This window comes from Herpailurus yagouaroundi, unplaced genomic scaffold (assembly GCF_014898765.1).
Source record: "Herpailurus yagouaroundi ecotype Mexico unplaced genomic scaffold, PumYag 161, whole genome shotgun sequence".
Taxonomy (NCBI): domain Eukaryota; kingdom Metazoa; phylum Chordata; class Mammalia; order Carnivora; family Felidae; genus Herpailurus; species Herpailurus yagouaroundi.
Window position 1 is genome coordinate 12,061,415 of NW_024412402.1, and position 14,674 is coordinate 12,076,088.

General features: G+C 58.0%; 1 protein-coding gene and 1 long non-coding RNA gene across 2 annotated transcripts in view; both read left to right on the top strand.

Moving 5' to 3' along the window:
- The window catches only part of LOC121035533 (uncharacterized), a 3,924-nt gene extending 2,724 nt beyond the window's left edge, over positions 1 to 1,200 (top strand). Inside the window, exon 2 of the long non-coding RNA XR_005792939.1 lies at positions 379 to 1,200. This is a non-coding gene — a long non-coding RNA (uncharacterized LOC121035533). The remainder of the gene's footprint in view (positions 1 to 378) is intronic.
- Positions 1 to 14,129, top strand: part of OAF (out at first homolog) — a 17,876-nt gene extending 3,747 nt beyond the window's left edge. Inside the window, exons 3-5 of the mRNA XM_040482841.1 lie at positions 10,312 to 10,446; positions 11,343 to 11,523; positions 13,060 to 14,129. Coding sequence (XP_040338775.1) covers positions 10,312 to 10,446; positions 11,343 to 11,523; positions 13,060 to 13,325 — 582 coding nt within the window. The 3' untranslated portion in view covers positions 13,326 to 14,129. The remainder of the gene's footprint in view (positions 1 to 10,311; positions 10,447 to 11,342; positions 11,524 to 13,059) is intronic.
- The last annotated feature ends 545 nt before the right edge of the window (positions 14,130 to 14,674 follow it).

Sequence of the window (14,674 nt, forward strand, 5' to 3'; positions counted from 1 at the left end):
GTGCTGAGCCTGGACCCAGAGAGGTTGAATGACAGACCCAGAGTCAGTGCTGAGCCTGGAGGTGCCTTGAGCCCCTCATCATAACCTTCTCCTCGAAGCACGGCGTGTGGGCGCTCTCCGGAGAAACAGAAACAATGGGACGTAGAGTGAGATACACGGAAAGAGATTTATTACACGAGATTGGCCCTCATGATCGTGGAGGCTGAGAAGTCCTACGATCTGCCATTTGCAAAAGCTGGAGGCCCAGGAAAGCTGGCAGTGTGGTTCCCGCCTGAGTCCCAAGGCCTGAGTGCCCATGTCTAAGGGCAGAAGACAGATGTCCCAGCCCGAGCAGAGAGAGCGCACTCACCCTTCCTCTGCTTTTTGTCCGATCCACAGCCTCCCCGGATTGGTTGGTGCCCACTCACACTGGCAAGAGCCATCTCTGCTACTCCTTCTGCCCATTCAAATGTTCATCTCTTCTGGAAACACCCTCACGGATACACCTGGCAGTAATGTTTGACCAGCCCTCTGGGCACCCCTTTCCCCCAGTCACACCGCAGCATTGCCGACCAGCCCCTCCGAGCACGGAGCAGTCATTCTTGGCCCGCCAAAATACCCAGGGCTGCAGGGACTGCCCTTGTGCCGGATGCCCTTGGCCCAGCCTGTCCCCACCCCCAGCCCCCTCTCCCCAGCCCCTCCCACCCTCTCTGTTTGCCTCCACTGAAAGGCAGGGTTCTAGGACTGTCTGGCTCTCCCCACCCTGCCACGCTGGACCCGAAGGCGGTGAGGCAGTAACAGTAATCAGAGTAATCCGCTCGCTGTAGGACGCAGAGCCTGGAGCCCAGGCAAGGATTGATGATAGACTCCGCAGGTCGCTTGGAGCTATCAAGCGGCCCTCTTCTGTCGCTGCATACCCTGCCCCAAGGCTGCCGACCGTCAGGCAGACTGAGCTCTGGCTTTGAAAAAAGTGCCATGGCTCAGTGGCTCCCAGACTCCGTGTCCATTAGAATCACCTGGGTAGCTTTGGAGAATCCCGATGCCTGGGCTGCAGCCCAGAGCAATTAGATCTGATCTCTGAGGGCAATGGTATTTTTAAAGAGGCCCCACGATTTCCAGCAGGCAGAAGGTTCGGGAACCACTGGTATAGCTGTTCCAGGGAAGGGAGGGGACTTGGAGGCGGGGCCCAGGTTGGACTGTTAAATACAGGGAGAGCCCACACTCACTGAGCACTTGGCAACCCGTCATTCTACCCAGGGGAACCCTAATGTGCTTGAAGCAGCGTATAGGCGTTAGGCCTAATTCTACCTGCCCGTGGCACGCACACCGTCCTTCCTAATACACACCCAGTCGACGGTACTCTCCTTTATAATCCAAATCCCGTGGATGCAATTATACTCGTATGTGCGTACTCACCAGGCAATATCTAATACCGGCCACGTCCCCGCCCCCAGGCTCTAACCTGGCTTTTTGTCCCTCAGACCGCTTTGTCCCCCTCCCCCAGGTTGGTGTCCCTGTCCAAATTCTCTTTCCCCTTGGCTCCCTGGTCTGAGTGTCCAAAAGCTGAGGGAAGGGATGAGTCATGTTGCAGGCAGTGTGGTTTGGTGCTGACCGGAAGGGTAGGGTGGGCCTGAAAGATAGGAGAAAGTCATGTGCAACTGTTTCAGAGCAGTGGGTGCAATAGGAGGGGGGAGGAAGGAACCACAGCCTCCAGAAGCGTGGCAGGAGGGACCCTGAGGGGCTGTGCCGTGGAGCCAAGATAAGGGGAGCCATATGGTGGTGTGGGTCAGCTCAAGGTCACTCTGAGGGACCCAAGAAGAGTCCTTGAAACTTGAGCCCCGGCCTGAGCGCCGATGGGTGAGTGGGAGTCGGGAAGGAACAGTCCAAAGGGCACCAGAGCCCCCGCCTTAGGGGGCTCCTGCTTGGGGTGAGGGAGCAGCGTGGGAAGCTGCATGCTGTCAGATGTAGTCTGGAAGATGTGGAATGTGCAAATGACCGTGCGCTGCCGGAGGCTGTTTATTATAACAGGATGTCATGTCACACAGATGTCAGGCCGGAGAAGCTTTGAGAGACCAGTCTCCCCCTACCCTTTCTGTGTTAGGCCTCTGAAGTGTAGCAGCTGGGAACACAGGGATGTGATGGACGGGCTGTCTTCTTGGGGAACGGAGGGCAGCAGAGATGCTTTCGGGAGAGGCCCAGGCTTTTCTGGAGTCCAGACCATTTCCTCATAGGAGGTTATGAGCAGTGACCAGATGGAACAACCTGGCTTGTGGCTGTGGGGCCCCCGGGGCTCACAGCAGTCCCTCTGCCGTGTCTGAGGAATTCTTCCATGGATCAGGGATCTAGAGCCCTGAGGGAAGGTTGAGATATGCTCCCTGAAGCTTGGCAAGCATCTCCCACCCCTGAATGCCAATGTCCAGGTGGAGTCCTAGCAAAAGATCCTGGGTCAGGCAGTGAAGACTGCCACCTGGAACCAGGGAGGAGTGGCCTGCTAGAAATAAGATGGGGAGAGGCAGGGTAGGGCTGTCTCTTTCACAGGAACGGTGCAGCCTCGTGATGAGAACCACATGTCCCCGTATCTCACGTGCCAAGTGGTCCCTCGGGTCACACGCTGTTGGGTGCTTTCACGCACAGCCTCCTTTGATCCTCCCTACTGCCTCGTGAGGCAGGGGTTACCCCCATTTTGTAGATGTGCAAACTGAGGTGTCGAGCTCTGAAGTGACTGTGACAAGATCAAGTGGCTAATGACCCGGGATTAGGACCCAGGGATCTTTCCACTGTATCGCAGTTGACTATGTGCGCCATAACGTAAGTAGGCTTCTTCCAGAAGGCCGAAGATACCCGAACAGGGGAGGGGAAAGGGAAGAAGGAAGCTGACGGAAAACCTTCATGCAGAGGAACAGATCTACAGAGAAACCCTCCTCTCTACAGACCTGAGCTGGACCCCTACCCTCCTGAGCTCATAACCCCTGGTGGATTTGAGTATTGGCCCTTGGCAGCTTTGTGCCCAAAGGCTCTTCCTCTAGAGAGATGGGGATGCAGTGGGGGGGGGGGGGGTGTCCAGGGACCGTTTGTAAAAGATCTTATGGAGACCACTGAACATTCACTGTGTACATCTTTCCGCCCTTCGCCAGTTGTGCGTCCTGACGAGCCACTTGACCTCTCGGAGCCCCAGGCCCAGACACGGCACAGGCATGGCTGAGACACTAGTGTGATGTTCACGGTCCGATGAGAAGTGAATCAGAGGCTGTGGCAAAGCAGAGGCCAGCGTAGGCTCGTGAGAAGTGAGGTGGCGGTGCCAGCCAGGGCCCCGGCAGGTCCCCCCTCCCCGGCTCTCCTTGCCCGCTGGCAAGCCCACTGTTCTGGCGCTTTCTTTCTGCTCTAGGGGCCAGCGCGTCATTAGGCTCTTCCGTCCCTTAGGTTGGCAAGTGTTTAATCGGCTGCCGCTGTGGATTCCGATAAAGGGCAGGGAGCAAGAGAGGCATTTGGGGCTGGGAATCCGGGTGAGAGAGGAGTATGGAGCCCCATCTTAGGAGCCCTGAGTCAGCGGGACAGTGGGGCACAGTCGATCCACATAAAGCCTCACATTGTTCCCCGGGGCAGTTGGAACAGTAGTGACCTTTGGGATTTGGCTGACAGAGAACTGGGGGCCCGGGGGGGGGCTGGGAGGAGGGCAGAGGGCACTGCGCCTGACTGGTGGTGGTGCTAATGCCCCTTAACAAGAAGCTTTTGTCCCAGGACTGGCCCTGAGGGTATGCAGACACCCCTGTAATGGGGGCAGCGTAAGTCCCTGGGCATCCGCCTGGGAATGTGCCCCGCCTGGCTTTGGGTTGACCCCACCCACCCCTGTTCCTGCTCGAGTAGATGGGGCAGAGGGGCCAAGGCGCTCCCGTGTCTGCCCTAGGCAGCCAGTGTGGGTTAGGAAGGTGCTGGTTCCGGGCTGCCTCTCCTCGCCGCCACGGTCCAACAAAACTGGCCCCTTCTGTAGCCATAAAGCGGCCCCAGCTAGGAGCAGAGGAATAAATATTTAGATTGGCTCAGCCCGGGCCTCAGAATCATGCGCTCTGGTGTGATGGGAAGGAGACAGAGATGGCCGAGGACACTCCCAGGAGACCGGGGTGGGGGGAGCAGGTGCTTCGCAAGGACCCTGGACAGAAGGGTGGGTGGCTGGGAGGGCACTGAGGGAGAGGGCACCTCCCCACCCTGGCCCCCTTAGTTTTCGGCTCCCCGTGGTGGAGTGCTGGGCTGGCGGGAGGTCTGAGATAGCAGAGGCCCCCTCCTCTCCCCAGGTGGGCTCTCTGGAGAAGGGGGCAGAGTGTGACAGTGGGGTGAGGACGTTGTCAGACCGTGGGTGAGGGAGTGCGTGAGGCTGCGTGAGAGACTCTGAGAGACATCACACTGACTCAGAGAAAGGGGTGAGGTGGAGACTCCACAGGCGGCGGGGGGACACGGAGGGAGGCAGTGCTCCTGTGAGCAACCAGCATGCGAGGCAGGGGGATGGGGGGGGGGGGGGGGGGCCGTGTGCAGCCGAGCCGATGGGAGCCCGGGAGAGACAGGAGCCACTGCATGTGAAAGAGATTGTTCTAGAAGCAGCAAGTACGCGTGAAAAACTCCAGACGCGTGGCCCGTGAACGGGGGGGGGAGGCAGGCGGGCATCCCTGCGTATCACTTAGGATCTGACTTGGCTGAGACAGAAAACCGCAACAGCGACTGAAGCAAAAGAGAAGTGTGTGTCCCTCTCCCCCGTCTTATCTGAGGCTGGGGGTCGGCGGTCCAGGGCGGTGTGACCGCTCCGCTGTCATTGCAGCCGAACTCCTGTGTGCTCTGTCTGCAGCATCGCTCCCTTTCCTTGACATTAAGCTTCCCCTGGGGCCTCTCCCCAGGAAGGCTGCACCTGGGCCTGGCACAGGATGTCTGCCGTTCAAGTGCAGAGGGCTGCCCGCCCCCTGCCGCCCCTGTGCTTCCCGGAGTGGCCCTCCGCTGTCTCATAGGTGTTCACCCGGAGCCCCAGCACAGCTGAGCCAGCACAGCCTTCCCTCTGCGAGCTGCAGTGGGTCTCAGAAGCACAGCCTGGCAGGGAGTGAGTGTGGAGAAGGAGGAGATCTGGACAAGGGCGGACAGGGGAGCTTGGTGGGGGGGCGTGAAGGTCACTGGACTGTGAGTCGGGAGACCCGGGCTTCTGGTCCTGGCTCTGCAGCTGTATGACTTGTGGAGGTCACATCCTCCGCGGGAACCTCACTGGATCGTGAGCTCAATGATCCCCTAAACCCTCTAAAAGCCACAATAGCGGCTGGAAGACTACCAGCCTTCTTGTTGGAGGCTAGGGAATTGATGGAGGCCCCGGAGCACGCGTGCACGCGTGCATTCGTTCACTCAGCTGACAAGTGGCGACCCAGCTCTGTGCCAGACCCTGAGGCTACGGCATAAGTAAGGCCTGGTCTCCGCCCTTGATCCAGGGGCAGGCCATGCAGGGCTTGGATGACTTACTGCCCAGGCAAAAGATGCCACATGAGGACGGGGTCCTTTGTCGATGTAGATCAGGTGCACGCGGGCCCGGCACAACTCAAGTTTCCAGTCCAGCTCGAAACCCGTGGCTTCCGGGGATCTGCTAGATGAAGCCCAGACTCCTTGGCTGGGCTCTCAGACCCGCTGCCCCTCCCCTCTCACCAGCCTCCTCCTTCGACCTCTCTCTCTGCCCTCCCTCACCCTGCCCTGCCCCTAGTGGTTTTCCCAGAATGCTTCCAGGCTCTCGTTTGTGGGCTCCTGCCAGGCACTTACTGAGCACCTACTGTGTTCTAGGGGGTGGAGATGGCTGCAAATAAGATACTGCCCCAGGCTCAAGGAGCTGAGTCTGGAAGGTACGGCAAGACAGGGTCGCAAACACAACAGGACTCGTGCTGTAGAGGTTAGGAGTTGGGGCCGGCTGAGTCTGCTGGAGGGTTGGTGAGGGCAGCATTGGGGGGGACGGGCCAGAGCAGGGGATGCATTGGAACCGAGTCCTGAGACACGGTAGGCAGATGAGGACAGGGCATCCCCAGCAGAGGAATCAGCTCATGGAAAGTGACATGGCCTCATCGCTTCTTCTGGGAACTACCAGCTCTTTAGTTGAATGCTCAGGGAGTCCAAGAGGAGCTGTTGGTGAAGTGGATGCCAGCCTCTGGAGGGGTCTTTGAAGGGCATTAGGCATTAGGCAGATCAATAACAACATGGAGGGATAGATGGGTGTTAAGAGAGCCTCACATTTCCCTGTCTTCTGTAAACGCCTCTCTCTGCTAGAAAGCCCCCCAACATCCTTTGACTGCTAAGGAGCACTGAAATGTCCCTCACTCCAGGGAAGTCTTCCCTCCTTCCCTCCTCGCCTCCCTGCGCCATCGTTAAGGGGAAAACAAACTCCCCTCCGTCCATCCTTTGCCCCATAGCGCGTATCATAAACCTCAACCCTCGGCCGTTATTGGTGCACTGGCTTTGGTTGCAGGAGGCCAGCCTCTCCATGAGCCCCGTGAAGACAGGGGCCCCTGCCTTGGTTTTGGCCACTTCCCTGTCCAGCCTGGTGCCTGTGAAGGCCTTGCCCCAGGTCATGCTAACCAGTGCTCTCCCACGGATTTGCTGATTACCTGCCACTCCCAGAGGACTCCCCCGACCTCTCTGGGCCTCGGGTGCCTCTTGAGGAGAAAACCCTTTGCTCCTGCGTCTGCAGGCCTGGAATAGATCACAGTTGGAGCAAGGCCAGAGATGGCAACAATAATAGAGAGTTCAGCCCACTGTGTTCTGAGACCTTTTGCTCATTTTTCCCTCCCAATAATCCCTGGAGGTGTAGGTATTGTTAGTTTAACTCATTTAACAGATGTGGAAACTAAGGTACAGGGAGGTTAATTCGCCCAAGGCTACACGGCTAGTATGAGCAACGCCAGGATTTGAACGTAGATACTTGTGGCTACAGAGCTTTTGTCCTTAACTACTGTGCCGTCCTACAAACTATCTACTCCTGATGCTTACTTAAAACCACAGGCCACGGGGGCTGCGGCGGAGGGGGGCACGGCCTGGGTGGCTCAGTCCGCTAAGCATCAGACTTCAGTGCAGATCATGATCTCACAGTTCATGAGTTTGAGCCCCACCTCGGGCTCTGTGCTGTCAGCACGGAGCCTTCTTCGGATCCTCTGCCCCCGCTCTCTCTCTGCCCCTTCCCCACTCGTGCTCTCTAAATTAAACAAAGCCATAGGCAAAGGACTTCAGCACACTCTGTCTCCACAGCCCTCTCACCACACCGGCTGCATGGCTCAGGTCTCTGCCCCACTACTGACCTGCTCCCGCATCGGCCTGCTGGCCGGCTCCCGTAGGGCTGGAGGGTCCTGGGAGCCCTATAGAAACTTCCTTGGCCTGGGCCTAGCATCTGGCCAGATGTTTGCTGAAGCAGGGGGACTTCTTCCCCTGCCCTTTCCTCTGTGCTGGAGGGAAAGGGGACCCCGGGACCTTAGCGGTGAGTCTGAGGTGTAGAAGGTGGGTGGGAGGGACACTGGTCTATGGAGGTTCTGGGCAGGGCAGGCTGGCGGGCTAGGAGGGTGGTCCTGCCTCACGTCACCCTCATATCTGTGTCAGACGCTGCTTTTTGGTAGTCACGCTGAACCGTGAGTGGGAGCTGCCATACTCCCGGGGCAGGTGTTGCGCAGGACCTCCAGGCATGGCTGGGCCAGGGAACCGAGTTCTAATCCTGGCTCTGCCACTTGCCAGCTGTGTGGCCAAGGGCGGACCACACTGCCTGTCTGGACCTGAGCTTCGGTTTCTCGGGCTGGGCGTCAAGGACACCTGGGAGGCACCGGTGCATTGTGGTTGAGAGAACACTGGCTTTGGAGTCAGACTGCCGGGGGTTAGAACTCTGGCCACGTTTCCTCCTGTCCCGTGACCTTGAGCAAGTAACCCGTTCCAAACTCAGTAATAATCATCCTCCCTACCTCCTGTTGTTGTGAGGATTTTAGACAGGACGATACATCCTCATAAGAACAGTGACTTATCCCTTCCAGTTATAAGCTTCAATAAATCTTTGCCCTCCACGAGTAAATCTTCTCTCTCAATGAGAACTCCTCGTTCCCTCTCTTCGCCCCCAGTCAGATTCCCAATACAGTGCCCCCATTTGCTGCTGTCACCAACATTGTTGTTTAATATAGAGGCAGGGGAGAAAAAAAAACAACAACAACTCAAAGCAGGTTTGTTTGTTTTGTTTTGTTTTTAATCCTCCTGTCTGGTCTAAGAGTTCAAATGCTTTCTCTGAACGGTGGGCAGGTGATATCCCCAAGCAAAGAGACCACTCTGCGGCTGCCAGACCGCAGGCATTTGGCTGGGGTCTTGGAGAAGATGCTCTGAATATTCCAGATAAGGTTCTTTTAAAGAGTCATTGCTGAAAATAATGTTGGATCCTGCCTCGGGGTCCTGCCGGGGACACCCGGCTGCCCGGAGCCCTAGGAGGGGAAGTTTCGTATCAGGTCTCACCTGGCAGGAAGTGAGCCCCCAGTGGAAAATACACGAGCGTACCGGCCTCCGGTCTCCCCTCAGCCAACCTGAGCAAACGGAAGGAAGATCGGATGGCCCAGCCTGGCAGGACAAGGAGATTCCAGCCTCGGGGCCCAAGAACGGATTTCCTGTTGAGAGGAAGCTGAGTTAACCCAAGCTCTGCTTCACCTTCCTTGAGATCTGGCATCGGAAAGAGCCCCGTGGAACCTCTGTCGCCAGCTGAGCCTCAGTCTCTCCTTCTGCAATATTGGTGGAAAATCTCCCCGCACATGCCCACACCTCCCTGTGCTGGAGATCATTTGTAGGAGAGGAAAGTAAGAGACCCATCCCTGTAGTCAAGGGACCTCACAAGTGCACGGGGGTTATGGGATGGCAGCACACAGGCCACCTGTAACATTTGCTGATCACCGCCAGGACGAGACTCGAGATTCGCGACAGCTAGCACCTACTGAGTGCTTACTGTGGGCGGGCGTTCTCCTGTGGCCTCCACGCTGTTTTCACACAAGCCTACCAGGGGAATGCCTTATCGTCCCCATCTTGCCAGTGAGGCTTACAGAGGCTGGAAGATATGCCTGGGCGCTGGCTAATACAAGACAGAGTTGGGGTACGACCTCCCCTCACTGCCTGTACAGGAGCCCAAGGGGAACCTTGGCCCCTGTTTCAGAGCACTTACACTCTAGTGGGCGTACCATACCCCCTGAGTCACCGCAGGCTCTCTCAGTGGGCGAGGCCAGGGCACGTACGTCGAAAGATGAACAACTACACAGGCCTGTATATGCTCAGTGCCAGTGCAGGGTCATTGGGGTTCTAGAGGAGAATGGTCCTTGTGGCCAGGGTACGTCCCTGGCAGGGAGCATCATGACAGATCCAGACCACTTCTGAGTGGGGCCTGCTAATTTCGCACTGGGAGCAGTTAGCCAAGGCACAGAGCTGAGTGAGAGCAGGGGGACACCTTGGGTGCAGCTGGGTCAGAGCACAGGGTTCCAGCAGCCAGATTGGCAGGGGAACCCCATCCTGCCCTGTGGCCCCTCTCCCTCCTCCCTCTGCTCCCCTCCAGCCTCCCCCACGCACGCAATGAGTGAGTAACAGGAAGGAGCCATTGGCCTGCTGGTAATGCCATTAGTAACCCCGAGGGGAAAGGGGAAGTGGAGGGGGGAAGGGAAAGGTGAGCCATCCCAGCTCCCCCAGGCCGGAAGTTGGCAACAGCTGCAGCCAGCTTGGGCTGCGTCTGCCCTTAACCCCGTCCCGTGCCCACTACCTCAATCTGAGATGGGATGGCCAGGGGCCTGGCCGATTAGAAGCACTGGGGGGCATTTTGAGGAGCACCAGTTTCTGGGCACCGCCCCCCTCCCCCCACCCAACCTACTGACCAAGAAGACGAGAAAGACTCTGGGATCTGTACTTGTAAAAAGTTCAACCCCTCCCCTATTATGGCCTGGTCAGGTAGTTCTAGAGGCTGTGACCCACCCTGATCAGGGTGACGCGGGTGCCACGGAGGGGCGGCACCAGCCTTGAAAGAGCCAGGCACCAAAAACGGTGCTGTTTCTTTCAAGGTGAAGTTCTGTACTTTTTAAACAGTTCTGGTTTGAAAAGACCTTTTAGTGGTTCACCATGTGAATTTTCCAGGGGGCTCTGGAACATCTGGGGTGTGCCCTTTCGAGTCACGGGTTTAAATGGGAAAGATAAAAATTCCTAGACCAGCAGGAGGGAAATGTCCGTCGCGGGGCAGTGTCCAGGCACGTGTCCTGTCCAAGGCCTGGGCTGAGCGCTGGGTGGGAGGCCCCGCCCACTCCAGCTGGTCCCCATGCTCCTGCCCTTCCCCGTTAGGACGTGAAGATCTTCCGAGCCCTGATCCTGGGGGAGCTGGAGAAGGGGCAGAGTCAGTTCCAGGCACTCTGCTTTGTCACCCGGCTGCACCACAATGAGATCATCCCCAGCGAGGCCATGGCCAAGCTTCGACAGGTGAGTGCTCACTTCGAGCCTTCCCTGGCCCAGCTCCTGCCCCAGAGCCCCCAGCCCTGCAGCCAGCCCCGAGCCTGAACCGCACCCCGACCTCACTCTCCCACCCAGCCCCTGACCCACCCTCACCCCCGGCGCCCCACTCTCACCCCGTAGTCCGAACCCCTGATATTGCCCCAGGCCAGACCTAACCCCATCACCCTAGATCGCTAATCTGCACTGACCCCCAACTGCCAGATCCCTCCAGCCTCCAGATTTCAGCTCCTCCCCCTTTATGGTGGAGCTTCTGGGCTTGGACTCCGAGGTCAGATATGCCTTCAGACCCAGCGCCACCCCCCTGTATCCCGGGGACGTTGCACACGTTGCCTTCCAAGCCTCTACTTTCTGTGGAGAAATGAGTTATACTGAGAATTAAATGAGAGCATGCATGGAAAGTGTTCAGCACAGTGTTCGGAACCCTTCAGCCCGTTGACCTGCTCCCTGTCCCTTCCTGGCCCCTGGGCCTCTCCCCCAGCCTCATCTGTGTTCCCTAAACGAGGCCCTCCCCTCCCTTCCCGGTCCCAGACTCTGTTCTCTGCCTGTTGCAAGGTGTGGGACCCCGGGGGCATCTGTCCTGGGCCAGCTCGCCTGGCTGCTACCTCCAATAACCAGCCCTGATGACTGTCAGAATTCTCCATCAGCCCCAGACGCCGGCCAGCGGCCAGCTGCAGAGGCTCGGCTGAGCCCTGGGGATTGGTGTCTCCGGAAGCTGGAGGAGAGGCCGGGTGCCCCTAGACTGCCAGCCTGCCCCAAGGTTCTGAAGGCAACCAGCCTTGGCCTGTCTGACTCTCAGCGATTAGGCAAAGCAGGGCAGGGAGCATTCGGAGGCCGGGTGGGAGTGGCTGTTCCTCTCCACACAGAAGAACCCACGGGCAGTGCGGCAGGCTGAGGAGGTGCGGGGCCTAGAGCACCTGCACATGGACATCGCCGTCAACTTCAGCCAGGGGGGCCTGCTGAGCCCCCATCTTCGCAACGTGTGTGCCGAGGCCGTGGATACCATCTACACCCGCCGGGAGGACGTCCGCTTCTGGCTGGAGCAAGGTCAGCTTGGGATCACATCACCCAGGCGAGAGCGCGGTAACGAGATGCGGGAGTTCAGAGGAGGGACCCCGAAACCGGGCTGGGATCGGTCAGGGCAGACTTCCTGGAGGAGGTGGTGCCCGTGTGGCTCTTCGGGGAGAGGAGTCAGCCGGATGAAAGCGACCGTTTCCAGGGAGGGACCCACAGACCTGTGACTTCCCAGGTCGTGCGGAGGGAGATACCCAGGCAGCACCCACCTCATTCCTTCCATTAGTGAGAACACAGGACCTCTGTCGGGGGAGGGGGCACAGGTATCAGGGTCGGCACCCACTCCTCCCTGCCCACCCCTGCTGCCCCCCTCTCTCCTTTCCTTCATGCCTTCCCTGGTGCCAGCATCTCTCTCCCATCTCTGGTGTGGTCCCTGCCTTTAGGCCTGTGTGGCTTTACTGCTGCCCCATTTCCTGATTCCGTTCCCAGGACTGTCCTCAGGTCCTCTGTGTAGAGGGGACAGGGAGATGCCAGGCCCCTGGTCCTCTGCCCAGCCAGCTGAGCAGTAGAGAAGTGCCTGCCCTTCCCAGGGCACCGCTGGATTTAGAAATGGCCAACACGGGGAGCTGGGTGGCTCAGTCGGTTGAGCGGCTGACTTCGGCTCAGGTTACGATTTCACAGTTGGTGAGTTCGAGCCCCACGACAGGCTCTGCGCTGACATCCTGGAGCCTGCTTGGGATTCTCTCTCCCTCTCTGCCCCTCTCCCACTCCCATTCGCTCTCTTGTGCTCTCTCTCTCAAAACAAATAAACATTAAAAAAAAAGAAATAGCCAAGAGCTGTACTCATGCCCTCCACACACACCCCTCCCAGTAAGCTGCACTCCAAACTGAGGTTCAAGCTCAGTACTGTCCCCCCCGAGAGGCTGGTCCGTCCCGTGGCCACTGAGCCAAGCCAGGGGCCAGGTCACTGCTGTCTCCCCCAGCACCCCTGCGTGTACCCTGGCCACCCTGACTTCCCAGCATGTTTGTGCTGGTCCTTCCCTACCTGGCCCTCCTCAGATACCACCTCCTTTAAGAAGCTCTCCTCGATTTTCTATTCCTTCTCCCCGCGTCTCTATTCCGTCACATCCTGGTAGAGTGGTATTTTATTTGTAATTCTTTTTAACACTTACTTGTTTTTGAGAGAGACAGACATGAGCAGGGGAGGGGCAGAGAGAGAGGGAGACCCAGAATCCAAATCTGAGCTATCAGCACAGAGCCCGACGGAGGGCTAGAACCCACGAACCATGAGACTATGACCTGAGCCGAAGTCGGACGCTCAACTGACTGAGCCACCTAGGCGCCCCTATAAGGAAGGCCTTGAAGTCAGAGAGGCCTGGGCTCTATTCCCGCTCCTTACTGTGTGACCGCAGTGAGATCACTAAACCTCTCCGGGCCGGGTTTCTCCTCTATAAAGACAAGAATGGAAATGCTCAGCTCCGCAGGGCGGATGGGAATGCCCCAAGAGGCCGTGCGGGGCGGGCTCCCCCCTCCCTTTCCCCTCCGCTGATGCCCGCCTCTCTCCCGCAGGTGTGGACGGCTCCGTGTTTGAGGCTCTGCCGGAGGCCTCGGAGCAGGTGCACCTGTCCCGCTGCGGGCAGGTGGGGGATGGCGGGAAGCCCTGTGTCTGCCGCTACGGCCTGAGCCTGGCCTGGTACCCCTGCGTGCTCAAGTACTGCCACAGCCGTGACCGGCCGACCCCCTACAAGTGCGGCATCCGCAGCTGCCGAAAAAACTACAGCTTCGACTTCTCTGTGCCCCAGCGGCAGCTGTGTCTCTGGGATGAGGACCCCTAGCGGGCTGGGGTGAGAGGGGGCCATCTCTGAGTTCGCTGCTCTGGGTCCACCGCCCTTCCCCCAGCCACTGGAGGGGGTGGCCGCCCCCCACCGAGGCCTTACCTCCCTTCTCTTCCCTTGATCCCGGAGCCTCTGGCCCCATCACTCAAGACCGTGAAAAGGGGTGTGGCATGGCAGGGGTTAACTCATGAAGGCAGCCCCCACTCCCACCCTGTGCCTCCCTTGGGGACAGAGAGAAGGGGGTTCTCCGGGTGGGTCCCCCTCCCCTTCATCTCCCCCGAAGTGTTCTCTTTCAAGCAAACAAAATGTGATGGCCCGTGATTCCGTTGAACTCTTTGAAGGTTTAGACCCGAAAAGGTGTCTGTGCCTGTTACACCGACCTCCCCCCCGCCCCCCCCCCACACACACACGCACCCCCACTCCCCCATCTGGAAGGAGCTGGCTGGCCCCTCTGCACCATCAAATGCCCAACGAGGAGGGGACCACGTCCCAGTGAGGGGGCCGTCGGGGACCATTGCCATAGCCCCTCCACCAGATCACAGTGCATTCTGCTCATTGCTGTCCTCCCGACACTGGGGCAGGTGAGGGCCTCCCAGCCCGGACACAAACCACACGTGCCTTTCCCCAGACCCAGACTCTGTTGGGAGAGCAGGCCCCAGCTTCCCTCCTCGAGACGGAAATATTTTTTGTAAAGTTCTGGGGCGGGGGGGAGCACGAAGTATGAGGAAAACTTGAATTCCAGATTTTTAATGCAAAGTATTTATCATTTGTACCAGAAATAAAAGTTTAGATTTTTATTTGACAGCTCGTCGCCGAGTTCTGAAAGAACTCTTGGCCAATGCTGCCACCTGGTGGCAGGAGGGGCGTTCGTTCTGCCGGGGACCAGTCTCGACACACCTGCTAAGGCACCTGCTGTGTGCTCACTCGCTGTGCAGCAGGGAGTGGATGGACCCGGGACGTATTAGGGAAGGATAAGACAAAACTTCTGCACTTAAGAAGAAGAGACATAGATGAGCAAGTCAGACAGTAACAGTATAAATAGATTAAGGCAAGCAATAAGGCAAAAACTCCGGAACCAAACTGCCAGGGTCCAAATCCTGGCGTGGCTTATTTCCTGTGCAATCTTGGGTCAAGTCACTTTACCTTCCTGTGCCTCAGCGCTCTCCGCTATAAAATGGGCTTAATTGTGAGACTTACATGGGTGTTCATACATCTGAAGTGCCCGGCACAATAGTGTTCATTTTATTCGCTATTATTAATATCGTTACTGTTAGTGAAAAGAGCAGGTATTTCCTCACCTGTACACCTGAGACGGCTAAGCCAGCCATCCTGAAGGTCTCTGTGCTTCC